We start from the raw sequence: 25,470 nt of genomic DNA, 5'->3' as shown, positions 1-25,470 counted from the left end.
GGGTGCAATCGGCACATCTGGCTTGGGCGAGGCTGGGTGGCGGTGGGTCCCGAGTGGATCTGCGGCTACAGGCGCGGCTCCGTCCTGTTTGATGCGTGGCGTGGACCCAGCCAGGGACGAGCTGGGCAGGGTGGTGCTCTTGCTGCATTGCATAGGCTCGTCCTAATCTTGGGGGTGGCACTGGTCAATGGTGCGGCCTCGACGGCTTTGGCGGCGGCTGCTGCTGCGTGTTGACGGGGTGCGGGCGGTAGTGGAGTCCTCCCCTCTCCCAGGTCCGAGCCAGCGGCGCGCGGGGTGCTCGTGCGTCGGTGGATGGTTGGGGCCTAGGGTGCGTTGCTCGGGCGGACCAGATCTGGGCCCGTGGCGGATCGGAGCTTCCATTCCTGGTAGGTAAGGATGGGCGTGGTCCGGACGATGGTCGGTGGTGGCGCACTCCGGGTTCCCCGGTTGGCTAGGATGGCACAGCTATTGCAGTTTGGCGGCGGTGCGATCCGGGCCGTGGACGTCTTTGGCGTGCGGCGTGGTTCTGGTTCGTGGTGGTGGCTTCGTCTAGCGCATAGGTACGAGGGGTTGACTTGGTCCGCGTTGGTCTCCTTCGCGTTGTGTTCGTGTCTACTTGTTCATGGCATCGGTCCGAGGACGGTTCTTCGGGTGCGGCCGTGTCGTCGGATGGATCGACCCGGTGGCCATGGGTTTGGCACCGTTCGAGTTGCTCGGCGGCGGCCGTCGGCAGTTACTAGGTTGCATCCCCGCGACCCATTGGGACCGGCAGGGGAGGCAGGCGTCGGTGCCTCCTACTGTGGAGGCGCTAACCCAGACCTGGTGGCTGATCCCGGGCTAGGAATGTAAGGTGGTCCCTTTCACTCCTACTACTGTGGCAGGGGGGTCGCGATGTGGATGGCCGATGGTGTCCTGGGTCATGGATGTTGGGGCGGCGGTCTCGGATGGTGGGCCTCACTGTTAGCTTTCCAGCAGGCTACGTGGTCACGGTGGTGACTCTCCTTCTTGGTCATGTGGGCGGCAAGGGGTGTAGTGGTGGGAGGCTTTGGTCTGCTCTGGCAGTGCCCAGATCTGGTGTGGATGGGCTAGCCCTCGTGGAGATGGTGATCGGGACCCTTCCTGGTGGCGTTGGCGAGTCTCCGAGCGAAAGCTTCGCGCTATATGGCGCCGGCGTCGGCGACGCCCGTGGGTGTCGCCTGCTTCTTGGAGCCGTCGTCGTGGACCTCGTTATGCCAGGGCTCCGGGTGAAAACCCTTGTCTATTAGCTTGGACTCGGCAACAACAACTCTTTGCACAGTTACCTTCTTGGGGGCGTTGTCGTGGAGGTCAGGAGTCTTCGGTGGGGTCTTGACGAGATGTTAGCTTGTTCTAGGTTATTGTTGTATCTTTTGATCAACTTTGTAAGAGGGCTTCCTCAGCACAATGTATCGCTCAGCAGTGTACTCTGTCATGTTGCTTTATCTATAAAGCGGCGCGAAAGCCTGTTTCGAGAAAGTTATCAGGTCTATGATGCACCAAGATACCGTATTATACACACATAAGCTACTGGGGGTATGTTCCGTCAACTTATATTTTCTGGGTCAAAAATTACCATGGTTATGGTACGTATGTTATGAAATTTGTGGTCTGTAAATTATCATATTATTCACACAGAAATTACTGCACTATGTTTCAACAAATTTTTTATATCTCAATAAATAAAACTTCGTGCAACAAAGTATCCTTAGAGCATCTCCAACAAGCGCGCAACGCGCGGCGTGCTAAAAAAGCGTTTACAGCGTCGGAATCGTGAGATTTGCGCGCCGCGGAGCGCTGACTCCAGTGGCCGCTGCAAAATATAGCGTGCGCGAGCTGCTCCAGCAGACATGCTATATTTGTTTTCTTTTCTACTACAACTCGATACACATTCGGATTGACTCTATAGGCATAGATAGGCACGATGGATAAAAATGATAGATAAAAACAATAGATAGATTAAAAAGATAGATAAAAACCGACACATAGATAGTGCATAGATAGTTGATAGTCTCCTCCTACGATAGATAAAAAAACTACTCCTCGTCGTCCTCCTCCTCCGACTCGGACTCCGCCTCGGTGATGTCCTCCTCCGACATCTCAATGAAGGCGTCAAGGTACCGATCGTCCTCGGAGTCCCAGAATGACGCTGCTCCTAGCTCGATGTTGAATTCAGCGGCCGCCTTCCGCGTACGCCGGTCCTTGCGGTAGACGGCTAGCTCTGCCCTCCTCTCCTCCCTCCCTGCCCTCCTTTGCGCGAAGAACTGCTGCTCGTTGATGACGTCCTGCGGGAAACGTTGGCGCCATAGCGCCATGGCTTCCTCGTCCATCTCGGCAAGGCTGAGACGGCGCTCCCGCCTCCCATTCTCGCGACGATCCTCGTCGGTGATAAGCCGCGGGGGAGGCGCCAGCTCCAGCGCCCACTCCAGTGTCGGCACCTCCGGGAAGTTCATGCCCCTACGGGACCGCCGGAGGCGCCACGCCGCCGTGTCGTTCGCGCGGGCGGCCTCGTGGGCGGCGTCGAAGGTGCCGAGGCCGAGGCGCATGTCGCCGGACCGAATCTCGGCATAGAAGGCGCCAGAGGGGCGCGCACGGACGCCGTGGTAGCCGAAAACTCCCCGGCGGCGCGGCGGCATGTTGGCGCGGTGGTGGCGCGTCGGCGACGAGGCGAGAAAGCGGGGAGAGAGCGGCAGAGGGCGCGTGGCGAGGTGGAGAGCGATGGGAGGGCGCGTGGCGGGCGCTGCATTTTATAGGCACGCCGGACGCCGCCCGCCAAAACTAACGCGCGCCCGGCAGCTTTTTCGCACGCGCGCAATCTTTTCCCGCGCGCCTGAGTTTCCTCCCGCCACTGGAGCGCGCGAAACCGCCCCGCGCGCCTCTTTTGCAGCCACTGTTGGAGATGCTCTTATGTGTTGCAGGACACGAGACAAAACTATAGTTTGATACATGAAGCGTAGCATTTTTTCTTTAAAAATTGATGATTTGGTAGTAAAAAGAGGGCTCAAAAACATGATTTGTGTACTCTGAACAATAAACTGAGTTTGTCCATGAGGTTAGCTGGCTAGCTAATACGCAAGTTGACCAAGGTTCGGTTGCTCCTGAGAAACAGGATGGGCTGGTCAGTGGGATGACCAGCAGATCCAAACCATTGGCGGACTGATTCGAGAACAGGGTATCACCCTGTTTGCTAGCTCGAGGGCAGTTAGCCCATCTGACGTTTGAGTCTTGACTGGCGCACTATGCTTAGTGGTTTCTTTTACTTTCTCTGTCCAGAATTACTTATGCTTACATGGATGTATCTAAATATATATGTTTGAGCGTCGACTAATTCTGTTTCGTCAGAGAGTGTTGCCGTTATAACCAAGCCGTCTACCAATTTGCCAACTCTATCATGTTTCGTATGCGGGGTTTGTAGATTTTGAAACGTTTTCAACGTCCATATTTACCTCAAGTTCATTTTTATCGAAACACTCTCGAATTTAAGTTGCAGGTAGCTATCCCCAAAGTACGTAAAAAGAAAAGGTGAACTTACTCGATTGATCGGCAGCCAGCTTCTGCCGGGGAAATCGACTCCGACCGCTGCCTCCGCTGGAGCTTTGCAACAGGAATTGTGAAGCACGCAGCTGTTGGAAAGGGGCGCCTCACCGGTGGGAAGGTGATGATCCTCATCGGCGGTGCGGCGTCCCCCCGGCTGCTGGGGCGCTTCGATCTCTGTCAGGTTATCTCTCTCTCTCCTGCTCTCTCAGGTTATATATCTCTCTCCCCTTGGCTCTGTTTCTCCGACTACTTCCGTTAGCAGGCCAAATAACACGGAAGCTAATGAAACTTACACTGGTTGGCGCGGGAGCTTCAAACAACACGGAAGGAATTGCGTCCATGGTTGGTGGTAGTGCGCTACAGATCGACTTGCGTGAGGGTTAGTGACTTACATTAACAATTCCCCAAAGTAGTGTATTGCACGACGAGTTAGGGTTCCATTACTCTTTGGATCGCTTAATATATACAAGAAAAACTTCCTTCCCTTCCATGCAGTAGATGTATCTTGGAATGGCAGACGCACTGGAATTAATTGTAGTACTATATACACAGCGTCTCCATTCACATGCACCGCGTGCGTGTGTGCCTGGTGGAGCGTGACTGCAGCATGTGTTCGTCATGGCGGCGGGGTGCGGCCGGGGGTAAGGATGGTGCTCGGTCGAGGACACGTCGTCAGCCACCACCAGCCATACCTCTGTCGTTCGCCATCGGCACCACGGACTTGTCCTCGAGCTGCCTGCCAGGTTCTCGACGTTGATTCTGTTGGTCAGAGGAGAGGAGAAGAGTGCACTCATTTGCACATATTTCTGACAGAATCCAAGTATGAGATGCAGCAGCAGCAGTTCGTAAACACCTGGTATAATTACAACCGCGTCTACCCTCTCCCGCCGGACCAAAAACCCCATTATGTATACCGGTTTTGCAAAATAATTCATCTTTCTTGTTTACCGGTTTTTGAATTCAAAGCATAGATCATTGTGACTTTGTCAATGACTCCCATTATGTAGGTTTTTGCTAGCTGAAGCCCTTGTTGGTCGGCAAAAAAACGTCTACTTTGAAGTGGTTGATGTTTATATTAGCCAATAAAAAATAGAAATAAGAAAACAATTTATATTAATTCAAATCATAATTTTCCCTATTAACATGGAAGTTCATTCTGATACAAGGAAATGATTTGGCTCTAGAACCAAAGATCGTTGTTCTCGACCGAACACTCAAATGGATTTTGTAGTATCCTCTCCATTAGGTAACATTTTCTGGTAGATAGTAGCATTAACTATGGTTTCTTGCAAGCTAAGATTTATGAGTATTTTGTTGGAACTCGTCCACAGACAAAAACTTTTACCAAAGACACGTTGTCGTGTCTCTCTTTTTTATTTCTTTCCTATTTTTCACACCTTTTCTTTCGGTGTTACAGTTAACTCACGCTGACTGCGTATATATAACAGCCGCACGAACCGACCTACAGCCTCATACTCCTAACCGAGTAGGACTCTACAAAACCAGACGCTAAACTAAACATATAGTACGTACGTGACTCCTAGTACTACCAGGACATAACCAAACTCTGCTAATTGAATCCCGGCGTACAACTTGGTATACGCGTACATGACACCTGACTCCAAACTGGACTCACGTTGCATGTCTAACTTGCACACGATCAAGGTAATTGACCTAGTCAAGATTAAACCTAACATTAACTATGGTTTCTTGCGAGCTAATATTTATGAGTATTTCTTCTAAAGCCCAGACTTCGCAAGTAACTTTGGCGTGCAACCATATTGACATACAAGCACCTGAATTTTAACTGATCTCAAAATCTATGCATCCGTAGTAGGGGCGGACTTAGAAAAAAGAGTACTTTTAATATGAGATTTCATTAAGCAGTGGATTTGTCGTCCTCAAAGTCTGACCAGGGCCACTTCCATTCTAGTTTTCAAAATTCCCAATATTATTATTATTCAGAAGTAAGAAGGATTTGACAAAAAAAAAATTTGGGGGGGGGGGGGGGGGGGGGGCTGCCACGGGTTTATGTGTCGAGGACGCTCGTGTGCACTGCCTCAGACCAACCAGTACTAGTCTCTACTACACTACTTGTTCTGTTTTGTTTTGTTTTGTTTTAAGGGTGCTCACCACATTTGCCATGCGGTTACTACACTACTTGTTCATGATTATCATTTTTTTAGAATCCTCATCACGTATACAACTTACAAACTAGAGTAAAAAACAATCTCTTTGGTAAAACAGTAATTTCTACAGTTATGATGTGCAATTGTTTTGGCCGCCGAGGCTTAAGAAAAAATCGGCATAGAGAAATAGTAAAACATGTATGTCGAGTTTCTCTTGTTTTCCCCTTTATGAATCAAGTCTCTTATGCCACCATGTGGTGCTTCCCCTTCTTCGATATGCCGCCACGTCTCTTACCCTTCATGCTGCCATTTTTCGCATGCCACCTCTTACTCGTCGCAGTTGTCTCACTACTAGGAGATGTGTCCATTATGCCACCATTGCCACGTCCCTTATGAAACCACATGGTGCTTCCTCTTCTTCGATATGCTTCCATGGCCCTTACACTTTCTGCTGCCATTTTTTCCATGCCGCCTCTTGCTTGTTGGAGTTGTCTCATTACTAGGAGATGCGAGGGAATAGGTGGACTCCCTAACAAATACGGAGAACACAAATAACACTCGAGTGGTAAATCTGAGATCAAGTTGAACAAATAACTTTGATGGTCACCAATCGCAAAGCATGATAATTTATCGAAGTTATAAATAGAGAGCTATGTCAAATAGGGGGCACATCATTAGCGCACTAAATCACGGTAACGGCTTAGCGTGATGCACCTCCAAACGCTATAGTGTTGAAATAGCACGCCATTTAAAACTATGTAATTTATCCACATACTTTGCAACATAAGAGGTAATAAGTGTGTACATATATATTGGAATGGATAGGTATACCTGACAAGTCGAGAAGTAAAGATCGCGGGCCAATCAATCTCCAAGAGCATGGCATTCCAGGGTAAAATGTCACACCCCCCAGGCCAATCCAAGACCTCCTCCATCGACCTAGTTTCGAGGTCCACGATGTAAACATGCTCACAACCACTAATGAGCAGTGTGCCACATTTCTCTCTCAAGACACATAGAAGTCTTCCTCCAGTCACTTTTTCCGGCCGTGTTAGCTCGATTGTCCAAATGCATAGCCACTCTGAAGTATCGCCCATATTTTGTTGGTTCTCTTGCTTTTCCCATATCTCTAGTCGCGAACATGGCCTTTGCATCCAGAGCAGTGATAGAGTCCCATTGACACTTAGAGTAAGGCATGAGAAGTGACTTATGAGATGGGAATGCATTTTGAGAGGGAGCTTCGTGAAGGAGATGTGGCTGATCCGGACGTTCAGGTTAATGAGGTAAAAGCATAGTCCTCTATAGTTCTGAAATACCCAGTGTGTCGTGCCACAAGACACAATGGATCACTATACATCCCGTAGTAGTTCAATTGTGAATCACTATCAAAGGAATCACTGCACCTGCTCCAACATCCTTTGTCGGAGGAGAACACATAGAGTTTGTGCTTCATATCATCCAGCATCAAGTCGATGATTACCACTTTGAAGAAAGAGGAATTGCTCAGCAGCACGAGCGACAATGCATCGTCTTTGGAGCGGCAATCTGCACTAGTTAGAATGGCATTGCCCTTCCATCCGTGTGTATTGAAGCCCGAGTTGAACTTCAGAGAAGGGAGCAAGTCCCATGTTCCGACAAGCACGTTGCATACCGTTAATTGCAGGATGGTCAGGTCATCGCGGTCGCTGGTGTTGTGCTCTTGGAGGCGCAAGAGGAGAAGGCCGTGGCGCGAAACAACTGGCACTGCACCATCGAAGAAGCCAGCAGGGGCGGTGGTCATGAAGGAGCTGAGGGCGCGTCGATCAGGCCCAGAGGTGATCCTGGCACTGGGACGAAGCACGGCGCCGGGAGGGGAAAAGGCCCCGCATCTCCTTTTGCACGGCGATGATCACCGGTTAAGAAACCGACGAAGGTGGAGCACAAGTGGCGTGAATCCTTTGGCCAGTGGCTCTGGAGGAAGGATGGATCTGCGACCAGACGGCACCACTGCTTGCAGGCCGTGGCACAGCGAAAGATAGCAAGCTCATCCTTTTTTTTGCGGGGGATAGCAAGCTCATCCTTGATGCAGACTAGGCCTGATCTCGAGGAGGAGGTCGTCCGGGGAGCGACTCTTCCATGGCCGCCTCCTCCTCTTCCGTCGATCTGTTGTAGCCTCTAGGGCACGGGGGATCACGTATGACCTACGGCTGGATCAGGCGATGATTAATTACTCGAGTTTTTTTTGTCCTACCTGTGCCTACGTGGCTAGCGCGAGAGATCGCTCTTTGCGCGATCCATAATGGGTTTAATTAGGTCTGGAAAAAACAAACGTACGTGCTATTATGAGATTCCGGCTTGATCGATCATTATCCCCCCACCCCCCCAAATGAAGACTTGATCAATGATAACCAATCGCCCAATTCTAGAGTAGTCATCGAAAGATTTCTTTCTTCTTTGGAAACGGAGGAATTGCAACAAAAAGAACAGACGATCTGTGTTGGTACTCTTGTCAATGTTGATTGTTTACTTTAATGGTTGTGTGCGTGCATCTTAGACTTGGCATTGCGGCTCAAATTAAATTTATGGGAGAATCTTTTTTGGTATTCACAGGTTCTTGGTTTGATATCTTTGTTATGTATCTATGTCTGCCTTCAGAAAAGTAAGATTATGTCATGAAAGAAGAAAGAGTTGAAAGATCTTCAAGATTTTCTCGTTTCTTTTATACTCCCTCCCTAAACTAATATAAGAGCGTTTAGATTACTATGATCTAAACGCTCTTATATTAGTTTACGGAGGGAGTACTTTATTTTGTAATTGCTGTAGTCAGCTCTTGTTTCTCTACCATGTACTATTCGCTACAATAAATATATCAAGGTATTGATTGTCAAAAAAAGAAATCTGGTGGCTGAGGACGTATGATCCCGGTGCGATTAGATGGGGGTGCTAACGTGCCAAAAAAGCAGTATATTTACAGAAAAAAGACTGGTGCATAGGTCGTGTTGATCGTAAATCACGAAATAAAATAAATGTGACTAGTCTTCTAATTGGTCGTAGACAGCCTACTTAGCTTGAGAACAAGTTTGCATGCAAGGTCCCTCTCCTACCTGGGGATGTACCATATCACCGTTCCCTGGAGGCCATGGCGGTGGCATTGGACGTCCCTCTCGTCCCTCTTGTCTTGGGAAGCAGGATGAGCGCAAGGACTGCACAGATGAAGGCGAAGGCGCAACCAATGCCGAATGCCGGTGTGTTGCCCTTTCCAAAGGCTTTGTCGATCGGGCCAGCGGTGAGCATGATGATCAGCTGAGCAAAGAGCAACAAGGTAAACAACCAAGTCAAGACCAACGCAGGGGAAAGTAAACTAACACCCTGAGGTGCTGATTAGCAACTAGAACAGCTGATTTGTATTTTTATCACCTGTGGCACGACGATGGCAATGTTGAGGACACCAATGGCGAGGCCTTGGCCACTGTCGTCGGCAACCTTAGAAGCAACAGCCCACGGTACACTGAACAACACGGCCTGTGGGATTCCGATGAGCGCGAAGAGGGAGAGCGCGATGACCCTGAGCTTGGGGTCAGGGCCGGTGAGGCCAGCCGTGAAAGACGCGTTGTACCCCTTGGTGGAGACCAAGCCAAGGATCACCATGGCCGTCATGATGCCAAATAGGATGAAGTTGCTTAAGGACCACACGACTCTTGACGTGAGCCTACCGCAAAGGTGGGGGGTGTTGAAGGCGGCGGCCAAGAGGCATATAGAAGAGAGCAGCAGGCCGACGGCGCCCTCGCGGACGCCGGCATAGTAGACGGCCACCTTGGGCCCCTGCGGCTCGCCGTGGTAGATCTCCCTGCCCATCCAGTCAGCGCCATACTGGATGAAGGGGAACCACGCCAGCTGAGAAAACATGTCAGAATAGTCAGTCAATCCTCGATGGGTGAGGTGCATGCATTGTTTTAAGATGTTGTGGATGCACAAAACATTACCCAGGTTACAGCCGTGACGGCGAGCACTTTGAACATAGATGGGGGAAGGTTCTTCAAGCTCTTGTAGAAGTCGCCAAAACCGCATATGCATCCACGGCGGCCAGAGGAGGCCTCCACGTCGGCATTGTCGAGCTGCTTCTCTTCAGCAATATACATGGTGATGGACGTACTGATGATAATGACGATCTGAATGACACGAGCTGAATAAGCAGCTATTCATGAGATAAGTGGTTTTGAATTTCAGTTTAGAAAAATATTTCGACAATACTGGTATAGAATTTCGGTGATTTCGGTTTCCATTCGGCCAATTAATGGACCGAAATCTGTGACTTGAATTCGATAGAAATGCAACCAAATAATTCAAAATAAAAAAAATCATTTGAATTTGTGTATACTACCGTAATAACAGAAATATTTCTATGGAAAAGCAATCATTTCAGTAGCTATGGGAATGAGTGAAATCTTTGAAATCTCGATGACATTTTATATTGAAAGTGAAAACTATAAATGTTGCTCTGAGGGTTTACCACAGCGGTGAGGAAGGCGCCCTTGAGATTTGCGCAGGCTTCGCAGCACGCCGTAGTTTTGAGCCAAGGGAGCCACACGTGCCATTCACTGTCCGCACCGGCCATATAGCCCAGGACGTTGCCGATGGCCATCCACCCGCAGAAGATGGCCTGCCCGACGCTGGGCATATAGTTTCCCGCTGCTAGTCAAACAGCTAGTCAGTCTTTTTAATTCCCAAGTTTTGATGGATGGCGTATGCATATTCTCACCAGAGAGATCGGCCATCATCGCACGAGCCGGACCTTGGGCGGCATTGTTGGCGAAATTGAGGAACCAGAACCCGACGATATACACAGCTGTGGCGGCCCAGCGAGGGCCCATGCTGGTGGTGCAATGCTCCTTGGTGTCGCCAAGTAGCCGCCCAATGTCCGCCGAGAAGCCGATGAGCATCACGGAGAGGCAGATGACGAGACATCCGGCGACGATGAAGGGTCTTCTCCGGCCCATCATCGCCGTGCACCGGTCGCTGTAGTAACCCACGATGGGTGGCACCTAGCCGGTGAATCATTTCACACTCATGTTAGTACTTCATCTGTTAGTACTCCCTTCTTCCCGGTTTATATATAGGTCCCACGCGTATCTCTAGCTAGGTTGTCCATTTTAGCCAAAGTGATATGAATTTTGCACGTCAAAAGTTATCATTAGGAAATAGAGCAATTGAAATTTTCTCATGGTATAATTTTTCCAATATATAACTCGTATTATTTTGGTTAAATCATCAATCTAGGCAAACGAGTGTGCCTGATAAACCGGAAAAGAGGTAATGCCACTTAATTATTTTGTCTTCCTTCCAGTGGAGATCATTCACAGGCTTGAAGAAAAAAGGGTGAGAGAGGATAAATGCATGCAGATATGACAACGAGGATCTTCTCATGTTTACTACTCACATGGATTGGGGGGAAATCATGTAAATATCTGTTTTTGGAAGAGGGAATTTTGGAAAGGGAAGGGAATGAATTAATGGGATGAGAAGAGATGGCACTCACAACAAACCCAGCGATAGGTCCGCAGATCCAAGTGAGGGAAACGTGGTGGTGTGGGATCCCAAGACTCTGCATGCAACCGCCCGAACGACCCAAGGATGAGATCATAGAACATCAAGAATTAAGCAGCCACGGCGAGGCACCTGACCTGAGAGTAGGGGGAGAGGAGGGATAGCTGCAGCGCCCAGGCGTACTGGATGCCGCCGGCGACCATGCAGGCAAAGAACAGCCTCCCGAGGCTGCAGACCTGCTTCGCCGCGTACACAACATTGTTGGGAAAACTCAGGTCTCCCTCCCTATCCATCGTTTAGGCCGGCGGCGATGCAACGGAGAGACACGGATGCGGTGGTTTTACAGATGAGAGATGGAGATGGAGATGGGAATGGGATGGGCAAGTAAAACCCAAGGCTGAAGAAGGGGGGGTTTAAAGAGGCCAATCACGGCTGGGCCACCGGCCCAACAGGTAGGCTTATCTACGTGGCCCTGTAATGTTAATTGGCTATATATTTTTGTTCCTAAGTTTGTTTTCTCTCTCCAAAATAACATTACTGTTCCTAAGATTCACGCTCAATATGAACTATTCATTCGTTCAAGAAAAATCCCATGTTTTTCAGAAGTTAATTTGGTAAGTGTTGATGTGTTTCCAACAAATGAATGCCAAAATTTAATCTCTACTCCTAATGGATGAGTTGGTTGAATAGTCCCACCACTTTCGTCTGGTTTTTTTCGTCTGGCTTTTTTTCGTCCGGTTTTACTTCGTCCCACCTTCTCCCATTGGTTTTTCTTCTTCCTCCCATTAAAAAACCAAACCCCATTAAGGAGAGATCTTGTTTCATGGTTCCTTTGGTAGGTGTTGATTCAATTCAATTATGTAAACAATAAGTAATTCAGAATTCAGAAATTACACCATATATGTGGGATCACCTTCCTAAAATACAGACACGAGATTTACTCGATAATCTTTCATAATAAAATAAGATATTTCTTCATAACAAATCACTAATCACGCGTGCCATGCTTGACAATCACAAGTTTCATATGGGATCACCTTCCTAAAAACCCCACGCTTTGGATCCCCGCCTCCCATCGATCGAATGAAACCCCACCCCTTCGTCCGCCTATCCCGTAAATCTTGCTTCCTTCCTCCGCAGCCTCCTCAAATCCTCCTCGTCTCTCCCCCAAGCTGTTTTGGACGAGGCAGATGCGGCGGCGGCGGAGAATGTGCGCATGGTCGGGGTGAGTTTTGAACGTGCACATGGTAGGGCGAGCAGAGCAGAACTCGTTGGTGCACCTACTGCCGGCCACGGGCGCGTAGCGCTGCCTCGTGCAGCCATCGTGGACGCGCCGGATCACCTTGCCAGCGCGTTCCTTCCATTCGACGGCCGGGTCCGATCGTGACGGCACCGTGCCGTTCTCGTCGATGCCGGCCACCTCCGACCAGCTACTCGCCAGCCGACAAAACCGCATCCTGGGCGGACGTCTCGTCCCCGCCATGCCCTACCCGGCAGCGCACTACCATGGTCGTCCTCTTCGACGCGACACGAGATCGTAATCTGCCAAGGCGCCATGTGGGACTCGGAGATCAGCTCTGCCGGGGGCAAGCTCCACTGCGCCGCGCGCCGGCACCAACGTTGCCAATTCACTGGAGCTCGGAGGAGGCTATCGCGAAGCTGCTGCCAGCCTGCCACCTCGGCAGACTATACCTGGGCAGAACGAAAACGGGGCCGGCCGGTGCTCTGGACTTAGAGGAGGAGGAGGAGCATGGTGGAGGACGCACAATGCTTGTGCTTCACCCAGATTGTGTGCCATTGGTATTATTCCAGTCATCTACTCCCTCTGTTCAGAATTACTTGTCGCAGAAATGGATGTATCTACGTCTAGATACATCCATTTCTGCGACAAGTAATTCCGCGAAGGGAGTACTTAGTTGAGGAGCATGCGAGCTCTAAAACAACTTTTCTCTTAGGTACTGATTCTCGTTGTTGTACTTAATTAACAAGCTACAGGACTGCAACGTATGGTGGGCATCCTCATGGGAGGGCTGGGAGTGTTGGACTGGAGCCTCGCTCCATGACGTACGCTCTCGCCAGAGTACTCTCCTTGGCCTCTTCTACATACACATATATACTTGATGAAGCTTTTCGTCAATTGCAAACTATGTGCAGTTTAGTACTCAATAGTGATCACTCTGTATTGTTGATTCTGATTCAGAAAGGTAGGTTTCAGAAAAATAGTGAACACTCTGTATTGTAAGAGCCATGCTAATTCAAGTCAAAGGTGTGTTGACAAGTTAATTTTAGCTTGTATAAGATGGAAGTATCTCGAAGGTAAATTTCATAGCTGATGTTCCTCTCATAGATAGCAGGATGTGGATCCACCTCCTTTGTCAACGACTCCCATTATGTCTAGGCAAGTAGTTATGTAACACTCCGGATATGACTTTCCCAATTTGTATTCCAACTCTTGCCGTTTCCGGCTTTAAGTTATTTTATTTTCTCGGGTTCGGGTCTTTGTCTCCGTGTGTTGTCATCATTGTCATGCATCTCATATCATGTCATCATGTGCATTGCATTTGCATACGTGTTCATCTCATGCATCCGAGCATTTTCCCCGTTGTCCGTTTTGCATTCCGGCGCTTCGTTCTCCTCCGGTGGTCATTTCTACCTTTCTTCCGTGTGTGGGGATTAAACATTTACGGATTGGACCGAGACTTGCCAAGCGGCCTTGGTTTACTACCGGTAGACCGCCTGTCAAGTTTCGTATCATTTGGACTTCGTTTGATGCTCCAACGGTTAACCGAGGGACCGAGAAGGCCTCGTGTGTGTTGCATCCCAACACCCCTCCAATTTGGCCCAAAACCCACCTAAACCTGCTCCATCATCTAGAGCGTTCGATCACGATCGCGTGGCTGAAAACCGCACCTCATTTGGAGCTCCCTAGCTCCTCCTAACTCTATAAATAGACCCCCTCCCGAAATTCGCGGATCTCCTCTCACCCTAGATCCTTCCTCAGCCGCCGCCGGACGTGTCCGGACAGAGCCGGACAGCGTCCGCCCGCCACCGCCGCCCCAACCACGTGCTGCCACGTGGCCTGCCGCCGCCTCCCTCCGTCGAGGCCCGCACGGCCCGCCTCCGGCCCCCGCGGCCCATCCGCGCCGCGCCGCCAGGCCCCTCGCCTGCGCCTTCGTCCGCGGCCGTGCCCGCTCTCGCCGGCCGGCGCCGCCGCGCCACCGCGGCCGACTTCAACGCCGGCGGCTTCCGCCGCCATCGCGCCCACCATCGCCGCCCCGGCCGCGCACCCCTCGCCGCCCCTCGGGTCCCGCGCCCGGCCGCGCCTCCCCGGCCCCAACCTCGCCGGCCTTCCTCCCCGGTGAGCTCCCCTTCCTCCGGCGAGCCCTCGTCGCCGGCGAGCGTCGGATCCGCCGGTGAACAGTGCCCTTCGTGAGTTCCAGATCCGGTGAACAATAAACCCTAGGTGGTTTTTCTTCCAAGTCCTGAGATTTCAGATCCATGTGCTCATGTTCATAGCATCGTATCTCCTCATCCGTAGCTCCGATTTTGGCATATAGCATATCAAATTGTTCGTCTCAGAGAGCACATAATTTCATTCCATTGCATCATTTTCATTGGAGTTCATATTGATGCCCGAAATGCTGTTAGAAGATGGCTACTTGAGATAATTGTCAGATCTGCTACTCCATTTAGACTTTTGTCATTTTTGCCATGATTATTGTGTGCATGATATGCCCTGATGCTCTAAATATGTTTTGTTAAGGGTTTTGTCATCTTTCCAGAGGTGCAACCCATGTATTTTTGTGATGTGTGTGGTGACTACAACAAGCTTGCAAAGTGAGGCACTTGGTAATTCTGTTTTCAGGGACTTAGCATTTCCACTAAGTCCTTGAGCTGTTTAGTTCATGATGCCATATGTTCATGTTGTTTCCTAGTGATCCGTGCCTCTTTTGAGGATGATCAGTAAGGATGTTTTGTTAATCTTATAGTTCTCTATCCATCCGTGTCTTTGTTTGCAATTATGGAGCATCCTAGATTGAGTCAATCGAACTCTACTTTTGCTACTTTGTGAATCTGGGCAGATTGTCAACTTGTTTGCAATTTTGCCGAGGATGTTATAGTTGATCCGTGCATGCTATGCTATTGTTCTTGCCATGTCTAGCTTGCATTTTGTGTATTATTGATGGGTGTATGCTTAGCTTATAATGACTTGCTCCGTAGTGAGTGCATCGAGCTCGTAAACATGCCTACTTGATATCTGTTTTCAGCATGTCCCAGTTTTCACTAAGTCTGAAAACTGATTATATTTTTGCTATGTTCACATGCTTGCAAATGTATTTTGTGATCCCTTTTGGCTCAAGGTCACTAAGGGACTTTTGTTAAGCTCTTTGATTAGCTCCATGCCATGCTTTACTTTGTCATGTTCAGGTCCTGTAGCATATAGTTTTGTTGCTCCGAAGAGTGCTATTTGATCTGAAGTTCCAGACAAGTGTTAATTTCACTAAGTCTGAGATCTGTTTACCATATGCAGTTTTGCCATGCTTGTTTGAACCTGTTAATGGATGAATTGGACGTAGCTCAGTGCTAGACTTTTGTTAAGCATCTTGAATGCATCCCTGCCATGTATTTTTTTGCCATGTTTGGGTGCTGTAGCTTGTTCATCTGATTGAATTTAGATGACTACTTGCTGTAAATCGCAGACCGTGGTCATATTTGAATCGCTTGCCATTTCCAAACCGTAACTCCGATTCCGGTGATCTTTATATCGTTTTCAAGCGATTTCATCTCATCTTTCCAGTGGCACACTTGGTTTTCAAAGTTGAGGCCAGGTTAATGCTTTACTTGCCAAATCGTGCATTTGCATCCCGCATTGCATCCCGCATAGCATACCATGTTTGCATCCTCTTGTTTGATCCTTGCACGTGGTTGATTGTGTCCTTGTTGCTTGTTTGTCTTATTTGGGTAGAGCCGGGAGACGAGTTCGCTAACGAGGAGCCTGTTGAGTTTGCTTTCGAGGATCCAGTCAACTCTGACAACTTTGCAGGCAAGATGATCATACCCTCGAAATCACTACTATCTTTGCTTTGCTAGATGCTCGCTCTTTTGCTATGCCAGTGCTACGATGCCTACCATTTGCTTTCAAGCCTCCCAAATTGCCATGTTCACCCTCTAACCCACCATGTCCTAGCAAACCGTTGATTGGCTATGTTACCGCTTTGCTCAGCCCCTCTTATAGCGTTGGTAGTTGCAGGTGAAGATTGGAGACCGTTCCTTGTTGGAACATTTATTTACTTGTTGGGATATCATTATATTGCCATGTTATATTAACGCATCTATATACTTGGTAAAGGGTGGAAGGCTCGGCCTGTCGCCTAGTGTTTTGTTCCACTCTTGCCGCCCTAGTTTCCGTCATATCGGTGTTATGTTCCCGGATTTTGCGTTCCTTACGCGGTTGGGTTATAATGGGAACCCCTTGATGGTTCGCCTTGATTAAAGCTTTTCCAGCAATGCCCAACCTTGGTTTTACCATTTGCCACCTAGCCTCTTTTTCCCTTGGGTTTCTGGAGCCCGAGGGTCATCTTATTTTAAGCCCCCCCGGGCCAGTGCTCCTCTGAGTGTTGGTCCAACCGAGCGATGTCTGGGGCTACCAGGGGCAACTCTGGGCTGGCCTACCCGACGTCTTGCTCATCTGGTGTGCCCTGAGAACGAGATATGTGCAGCTCCTATCGGGATTTGTCGGCACATCTGGGTGGTGTTGCTGGTCTAGTTTTAACTTGTCGAAGTGTCTTGAAGAACCGAGGTACCGAGTCTGATCGGAACGTCTCGGGAGGAGGTCTATTCCTTCGTTGACCGTGAGAGCTTGTCATGGGCTAAGTTGGGACTCCCCTGCAGGGATTTGAACTTTCGAAAGCCGTGCCCGCGGTTATGGGTAGATGGGAATTTGTTAATGTCCGGTTGTAGATAACTTAAACATTAACTTAATTAAAATGAATCAACTGTGTGAGTTACCGTGATGGCCTCTTCTCGGCGGAGTCCGGGAAGTGGACACGTTGTTGGAGTAATGTTTTCCGCAGGATTGCCCTTTTGAGTTATGCATTCGCGCTTTACCTTCTCTTCTCGCTCTCTTTTGCGAATAGGATAGCCACCATATATGCTAGTCGCTTGCTGCAGCTCCACATATTTACCTTGCCTTACCTATTAAGCTTAAATAGTCTTGATCGCGAGGGTGCGAGATTGCTGAGTCCCTGTGGCTCACAGATTACTATTACACCAGATGCAGGGCCTGATGATACAGCTCCAGATGGTGTGCTTGAGCTCAAGTGGGAGTTTGACGAGGACTCTCAACGATACTATGTTTTTTTCCTGATAATCAGTGGTGGTGCCCAGTTGGGGTGATCGGGACCGTGTCGCATGTTGGGTTGTCTTTTATTTTGGCGCCGTAGTCGGGCCATGAGTGTTTGGATGATGTAATTGTTGGGGAACATAGTAATTTCAAAAAAATTCCTACGCACACGCAAGATCATGGTGATGCATAGCAACGAGAGGGGAGAGTGTTGTCTACGTACCCTTGTAGACCGATAGCGGAAGCGTTATGACAACGCGGTTGATGTAGTCGTACGTCTTCACGGCCCGACCGATCAAGCACCGAAACTACGGTACCTCCGAGTTCTAGCACACGTTCAGCTCGATGACGATCCCCGGACTCTGATCCAGCAAAGTGTCGGGGAAGAGTTTCGTCAGCACGACGGCGTGGTGACAATCTTGATGTTCTACCGTCGCAGGGCTTCGCCTAAGCACCGCTACAATATTATCGAGGATTATGGTGGAAGGGGGCACCGCACACGGCTAAGAATATGATCACGTGGATCAACTTGTGTCTCTAGGGGGTGCCCCTGCCTCCGTATATAAAGGCTCAAAAGGGGGGGGGGGGGGGCGGCCGGCCAAGAGGAGGCGCGCCAGGAGGAGTCCTACTCCCTCCGGGAGTAGGACTCCCCCCTTTCCTAGTTGGAATAGGATTCGTGGAGGGGGGAAAGAGGAGAGAGAGGAGGAAGGGGGCCCGACCCCCTCTCCTTGTCCTATTCGGACCAAGGGGGGGAGAGGCGCGCGACCCATCTTTGGCCACCTGTCCTCTCTTCCACTAAGGCCCACTAAGGCCCATATATCTCCCGGGGGGTTCCGGTAACCTCCCGGTACTCCGGTAAAATCCCGATTTCACCCGGAACACTTCCGATATCCAAACATAGGCTTCCAATATATCAATCTTTATGTCTCGACCATTTCAAGACTCCTCGTCATGTCCGTGATCACATCCGGGACTCCGAACTCCTTCGGTACATAAAAACTCATAAACTCATAATATAACTGTCATCGAAACCTTAAGCGTGCGGACCCTACGGGTTCGAGAACAATGTAGACATGACCGAGACTCGTCTCCGTTCAATAACCAATAGCGGAACCTGGATGCTCATATTGGCTCCTACATATTCTACGAAGATCTTTATCGGTCAGACCGCATAACAACATACGTTGTTCCCTTTGTCATCAGTATGTTACTTGCCCGAGATTTGATCGTCGGTATCCAATACCTAGTTCAATCTCGTTACCGGCAAGTCTCTTTACTCGTTCTGTAATACATCATCTCGCAACTAACTCATTAGTTGCAATGCTTGCAAGGCTTATGTGATGTGCATTACCGAGAGGGCCCAGAGAAACCTCTCCGACAATCGGAGTGACAAATCCTAATCTCGAAATACGCCAACCCAACATGTACCTTTGGAGACACCTGTAGAGCACCTTTATAATCACCCAGTTACGTTGTGACGTTTGGTAGCACACAAAGTGTTCCTCCAGCACACGGGAGTTGCATAATCTCATAGTCATAGGAACATGTATAAGTCATGAAGAAAGCAATAGCAACATACTAAACGATCGGGTGGTAAGCTAATGAAATGGGTCATGTCAATCAGATCATTCACCTAATGATGTGATCCCGTTAATCAAATAACAACTCTTTGTCCATGGTTAGGAAACATAACCATCTTTGATTAACGAGCTAGTCAAGTAGAGGCATACTAGTGACACTCTGTTTGTCTATGTATTCACACATGTATTATGTTTCCGGTTAATACAATTCTAGCATGAATAATAAACATTTATCATGAAATAAGGAAATAAATAATAACTTTATTATTGCCTCTAGGGAATATTTCCTTCAGTCTCGCACTTGCACTAGAGTCAATAATCTAGATCACATCACCATGTGATTAACATCGATAGTTCACATCATCATGTGATTAACACCCATAGTTCACATCGCCATGTGACCAACACCCAAAGGGTATACTAGATTCAGTAATCTAGTTCACATCGCTTATGTGATTAACACCCAAAGAGTACTAAGGTGTGATCATGTTTTGCTTGTGAGAGAAGTTTAGTCAACGGGTCTGCCATATTCAGATCCGTATGTATTTTGCAAATTTCTATGTCAACAATGCTCTGCACGGAGCTACTCTTAGCTAATTGCTCCCACTTTCAATATGTATCCAGATTGAGACTTAGAGTCATCTAGATCAGTGTCAAAATTTGCATCGACGTAACCCTTTACGACGAACCCTTTTTGTCATGTCCATAATTGAGAAACATATCCTTATTCCACTAAGGATAATTTTGACCGCTGTCCAGTGATCTACTCCTAGATCACTATTGTACTCCCTTGCCAAAATCAGTGTAGGGTATACAATAGATCTGGTACACAGTATGGCATACTTTATAGAACCTATGGCCAAGGCATAGGGAATGACTTTCATTCTCTTTCTATCTTCTGTCGTGGTCGTGTTTTGAGTCTTACTCAATTTCACACCTTGTAACACAGGCAAGAACTCTTTCTTTGACTGTTCCATTTTGAACTACTTCAAAATCTTGTCAAGGTATGTACTCATTGAAAAAACTTATCAAGCGTTTTGATCTATCTCTATAGATCTTGATGCTCAATATGTAAGTAGCTTCACCGAGGTCTTTCTTTGAAAAACTCCTTTCAAATACTCATTTATGCTTTGCAGAATAATTCTACATTATTTCTGATCAACAATATGTCATTCACATATACTTATCAGAAATGCTGTAGTGCTCCCACTCACTTTCTTGTAAATACAGGCTTCACCGCAAGTCTGTATAAAACTATATGCTTTGATCAACTTATCAAAGCGTGTATTCCAACTCCGATATGCTTGCACCAGTCCATAGATGAATCGCTGGAGCTTGCATATTTTGTTAGTTCCCTTTGGATCGACAAAACCTTCTGGTTGCATCATATACAACTCTTCTTCCAGAAACCCATTCAGGAATGCAGTTTTGACATCCATCTGCCAAATTTCATAATCATAAAATGCGGCAATTGCTAACATGATTCGGACAGACTTAAACATCGCTACGGGTGAGAAGGTCTCATCGTAGTCAATCCCTTGAACTTGCCGAAACCCTTTTGCGACAAGTTGACCTTTGTAGACAGTAATATTACCGTCAGCGTCAGTCTTCTTCTTGAAGATCCATTTATTCTCAATCGCTTGCCGATCATCGGGCAAGTCAACCAAAGTCCACACTTTGTTCTCATACATGGATCCCATCTCAGATTTCATGGCTTCAAGCCATTTTGCGGAATCTGGGCTCACCATCGCTTCTTCATATTTTGTAGGTTCATCATGATCTAGTAGCATGACTTCCAGAATAGGATTACCGTACCACTCTAGTGCGGATCTCACTCTGGTTGATCTACGAGGTTCAGTAGTATCTTGTTCTGAAGTTTCATGATCATTATCATTAGCTTCCTCACTTATTGGTGTAGGTGTCACAGAAACAGGTTTCTGTGATGCATTACTCTCCAACAAGGGAGCAGGTACAGTTACCTCGTCAAGTTCTACTTTCCTCCCACTCACTTCTTTCGAGAGAAACTCCTTCTCCAGAAAGTTTCCGAACTTAGCAACAAAAGTCTTGCCTTCGGATTTGTGATAGAAGGTGTATCCAATAGTCTCCTTTGGACATCCTATGAAGACACATTTCTTCGATTTGGGTTCGAGCTTATCAGGTTGAAGTTTTTCACATAAGCATCGCAGCCCCAAACTTTCAGAAACGACAATTTTGGTTTCTTGCCAAACCATAGTTCATAAGGCGTCGTCTCAATGGATTTTGATGGTGCCCTATTTAACGTGAATGCAGCTGTCTTTAATGCATAACCTCAAAAACGATAGTGGTAAATCGGTAAGAAACATCATAGATTTGCACTATATCTAATAAAGTACGGCTATGAAGTTCGGACACACCATTATGCTGTGGTGTTCCAGGTGGCACGAATTTGTGAAACTATTCCACATTGTTTTAATTGAAGACCAAACTCGTAACTCAAATATTTGTCTCCGCGATCAGATCGTAGAAACCTTATTTTCTTGTCACGATGATTTTCCACTTCACTCTGAAATTCTTTGAACTTTTCAAATGTTTCAGACTTATGTTTAATCAAGTAGATATACCCATATCTCCTGAAATCATCTGTGAAGGTTAGGAAATAATGATACCCGCTACAAGCCTTGATATTCATCGGACCACATACATCAGTATGTATGATTTCCAACAAATCTGTTGCTTGCTCCATTGTTCCGGAGAACGGCGTTTTAGTCATCTTGCCCAAGAGACATGGTTCGCAAGCATCAAGTGATTCATAATCAAGTGATTCCAAAATCCCATCAGCATGGAGTTTCTTCATGCGCTTTACACCAATATGACCTAAACGGCAGTGCCACAAACAAGTTGCACTATCATTATTAACTTTGCATCTTTTGGCTTCAATATTATGAATATGTGTATCATTAGAATCGAGATCCAACAAACCATTTTCGTTGGTGTGTATGACCATAGAAGGTTTTATTCATGTAAACAGAACAAAAATTGTTCTCTTACTTCAATGAATAACCGTATTGCAATAAACATGATCAAATCATATTTATGCTCAACGCAATCACCAAATAACACTTATTTAGGTTCAACTGTTGGGGAACGTAGTAATTTCAAAAAAATTCCTATGCACACGCAAGATCATGGTGATGCATAGCAACGAGGGGGAGAGTCTGATCTATGTACCCTTGTAGATCGCAAGCGGAAGCGTTATTTCAACGCGGTTGATGTAGTCGAACGTCTTCACGATCCGACCGATCCAAGTACCGAAAGCATGGCACCTCCGAGTTCTGCACACGTACGGCTCGGTGACGTCCTCACCTTCTCGATCCAGCAAGAGGGGCGAAGTAGTAGATGAGTTCCGGCAGCACGACGGCGTGGTGACGGTGTTGGTGAAGAACAATCTCCATAGGGCTTCGCCTAAGCACTACGAAAACTATGACGGGGGATAAACTAGAGGGAACGGGGTTGCCGGCAGACGGCTTGGTGTTTCTTGATCCGTCTTTGGTGCTAGCCCTGCCCCTCTATTTATATGTTGAGCCCTGGGGTCAAAACTTGGAGTAAAAGCCTCCACAAAGTCGGTTTCACCCGAAAGGCAAGAGTCCTTCTCGGACTCCAGGGCCAGACGCAAGGGTTCCCGGCGTCTGGACCCAGACGCCAGGGACCCTGGCGTCTGGCCCCTGGACTCTGCAAAACTTCCTTTTGCGCTTTCCAAAAACCTTGTGGGCTTTCCCCTTTGGCCCAAATAAAGTGTTCTCGTACCCAAACATTTCGGGAAACATCCGGAACCCCTTCCGGTGATTTCCGGAACCCTTCCGGTGACCAAACACTATTATCCCATATATCAAACTTTGTCTCCGGACCATTCCGGAGTTCCTCGTCATATCCGTGATCTCATCCCGGACTCCGAACAACATTCGGTCACCAACATACATAACTCACATAGTACTATATCGTCAATGAACGTTAAGCTTGCGGACCCTACGGGTTCGAGAACTATGTAGACATGACCGAGACATCTCTCTGGTCAATAACCAATAGCGGGACCTGGATGCCCATATTGGCTCCTACATATTCTACGAAGATCTTTATCGGTCAGACCGCATAACAACATACGTTGTTCCCTTTCTCATCGGTATGTTACTTGCCCGAGATTCGATCGTCGGTATCCAATACCTAGTTCAATCTCGTTACTGGCAAGTCTCTTTACATCATCTTACAACTAACATATTAGTTGCAGTGCTTGCAAGGCTTATGTGATGTGCATTACCGAGAGGGCCCAGAGATACCTCTCCGACAATCGGAGTGACAAATCCTATTCTCGAAATATGCCAACCCAACATCTACCATTGGAGACACCTGTAGTACTCCTTTATAATCACCCAGTTACATTGTGACGTTTGGTAGCACCCAAAGTGTTCCTCCGGTAAACGGGAGTTGCATAATCTCATAGTCATAGGAACATGTATAAGTCATGAAGAAAGCAATAGCAACATACTAAACGATCGGGTGCTAAGCTAATGAAATGGGTCATGTCAATCAGATCATTCAACTAATGATGTGACCTCGTTAATCAAATAACAACACCTTGTTCATGGTTAGGAAACATAACCATCTTTTATTAACGAGCTAGTCAAGTAGAGGCATACTAGTGACACTAAGTTTGTCTATGTATTCACACATGTATTATGTTTCCGGTTAATACAATTATAGCATGAATAATAAACATTTATCATGATATAAGGAAATAAATAATAACTTTATTATTGCCTCTAGGGCATATTTCCTTCAGTCTCCCACTTGCACTAGAGTCAGTAATCTAGATTACACAGTAATGATTCTAACACCCATGGAGCCTTGGTGCTGATCATGTTTTGCTCGTGGAAGAGGCTTAGTCAACGGGTCTGCAACATTCAGATCCGTATGTATCTTGCAAATCTCTATGTCTCCCACCTGGACTAGATCCCGGATGGAATTGAAGCGTCTCTTGATGTGCTTGGTCCTCTTGTGAAATCTGGATTCCTTTGCCAAGGCAATTGCACCAGTATTGTCACAAAAGATTTTCATTGGACCCGATGCACTAGGTATGACACCTAGCTCGGATATGAACTCCTTCATCCAGACTCCTTCGTTTGCTGCTTCCGAAGCAGCTATGTACTCCGCTTCACATGTAGATCCTGCTATGACGCTTTGTTTAGAACTGCACCAACTGACAGCTCCACCGTTTAATGTAAACACGTATCCGGTTTGCAATTTAGAATCGTCCGGATCAGTGTCAAAGCTTGCATCAACGTAACCTTTTACGTTGAGCTCTTTGTCACCTCCATATACGAGAAACATATCCTTAGTCCTTTTCAGGTATTTCAGGATGTTCTTGACCGCCGTCCAGTGATCCACTCCTGGATTACTTTGGTACCTCCTTGCTAAACTTATAGCAAGGCACACATCAGGTCTGGTACACAGCATTGCATACATGATAGAGCCTATGGCTGAAGCATAGGGAATGTCTTTCATTTTCTCTCTATCTCCTGCAATGGTCAGGCATTGAGTCTGACTCAACTTCACACCTTGTAACACAGGCAAGAACCCTTTCTTTGCTTGATCCATTTTGAACTTCTTCAAAATCTTGTCAAGGTATGTGCTTTGTGAAAGTCCAATTAAGCGTCTTGATCTATCTCTATAGATCTTTATGCCTAATATGTAAGCAGCTTCACCGAGGTCTTTCATTGAAAAACTCTTAGTCAAGTATCCCTTTATGCTATCCAGATATTCTATATCATTTCCAATTAGCAATATGTCATCCACATATAATATCAGAAATGCTACAGAGCTCCCACTCACTTTCTTGTAAATACAGGCTTCTCCGAAAGTCTGTATAAAACCAAATGCTTTGATCACACTATCAAAGCGTTTATTCCAACTCCGAGAGGCTTGCACCAGTCCATAAATGGATCGCTGGAGCTTGCACACTTTGTTAGCTCCCTTTGGATCGACAAAACCTTCCGGTTGCATCATATACAACTCTTCTTCCAGACATCCATTCAGGAATGCATTTTTGACATCCATCTGCCAAATTTCATAATCATAAAATGCGGCAATTGCTAACATGATTCGGACAGACTTAAGCATTGCTACGGGTGAGAAGGTCTCATCGTAGTCAACCCCTTGAACTTGTCGAAAACCTTTTGCAACAAGTCGAGCTTTATAGACAGTAACATTACCGTCAACGTCAGTCTTTTTCTTGAAGATCCATTTATTCTCAATTGCTTGCCGATCATCGGGCAAGTCAACCAAAGTCCATACTTTGTTCTCATACATGGAT

General features: G+C 47.4%; 2 protein-coding genes across 2 annotated transcripts; both read right to left on the bottom strand.

Moving 5' to 3' along the window:
• Positions 1–1,982: 1,982 nt before the first annotated feature.
• On the bottom strand, positions 1,983–3,554 carry LOC147977183 (uncharacterized). The gene has a single exon (XM_087519919.1). It carries the CDS (start codon positions 2,649–2,651, stop codon positions 2,052–2,054), a length of 600 nt encoding a protein of 199 aa, XP_087376045.1. The 5' UTR covers positions 2,652–3,554; the 3' UTR covers positions 1,983–2,051.
• Positions 3,555–8,780: 5,226 nt separating this feature from the next.
• Positions 8,781–11,497, bottom strand: LOC125554393 (sucrose transport protein SUT5-like). The gene is made up of 7 exons (XM_087519918.1): positions 11,342–11,497; positions 11,197–11,262; positions 10,420–10,702; positions 10,171–10,349; positions 9,644–9,829; positions 9,078–9,554; positions 8,781–8,963 (listed from the first exon to the last, which is right to left on the bottom strand). Exons 1-7 carry the CDS (start codon positions 11,495–11,497, stop codon positions 8,781–8,783), a joined length of 1,530 nt encoding a protein of 509 aa, XP_087376044.1.
• Positions 11,498–25,470: the final 13,973 nt, after the last annotated feature.

The sequence above is a fragment of the Triticum urartu genome, chromosome 4A, assembly GCF_056163025.1.
Source record: "Triticum urartu cultivar PI428250 chromosome 4A, HENAU_Tu73, whole genome shotgun sequence".
In the NCBI taxonomy this organism is placed as follows: Eukaryota; Viridiplantae; Streptophyta; class Magnoliopsida; order Poales; family Poaceae; genus Triticum; species Triticum urartu.
This window is presented reverse-complemented; position numbering and strand designations above follow the sequence as displayed.

Coding starts and splice junctions, on each gene's coding strand:
- LOC125554393 (XM_087519918.1), bottom strand. CDS start 11,497: ATGGATAGGGAGGGAGACCTGAGTTTTCCCAACAATGTTGTGTACGCG. Junction 10,703..11,196: donor GACCTATCGCTGGGTTTGTT/GTGAGTGCCATC, acceptor TTCACCGGCTAG/GTGCCACCCATCGTGGGTTA. Junction 8,964..9,077: donor TTGCCATCGTCGTGCCACAG/GTGATAAAAATA, acceptor CTCTTTGCTCAG/CTGATCATCATGCTCACCGC.
- LOC147977183 (XM_087519919.1), bottom strand. CDS start 2,651: ATGCCGCCGCGCCGCCGGGGAGTTTTCGGCTACCACGGCGTCCGTGCG.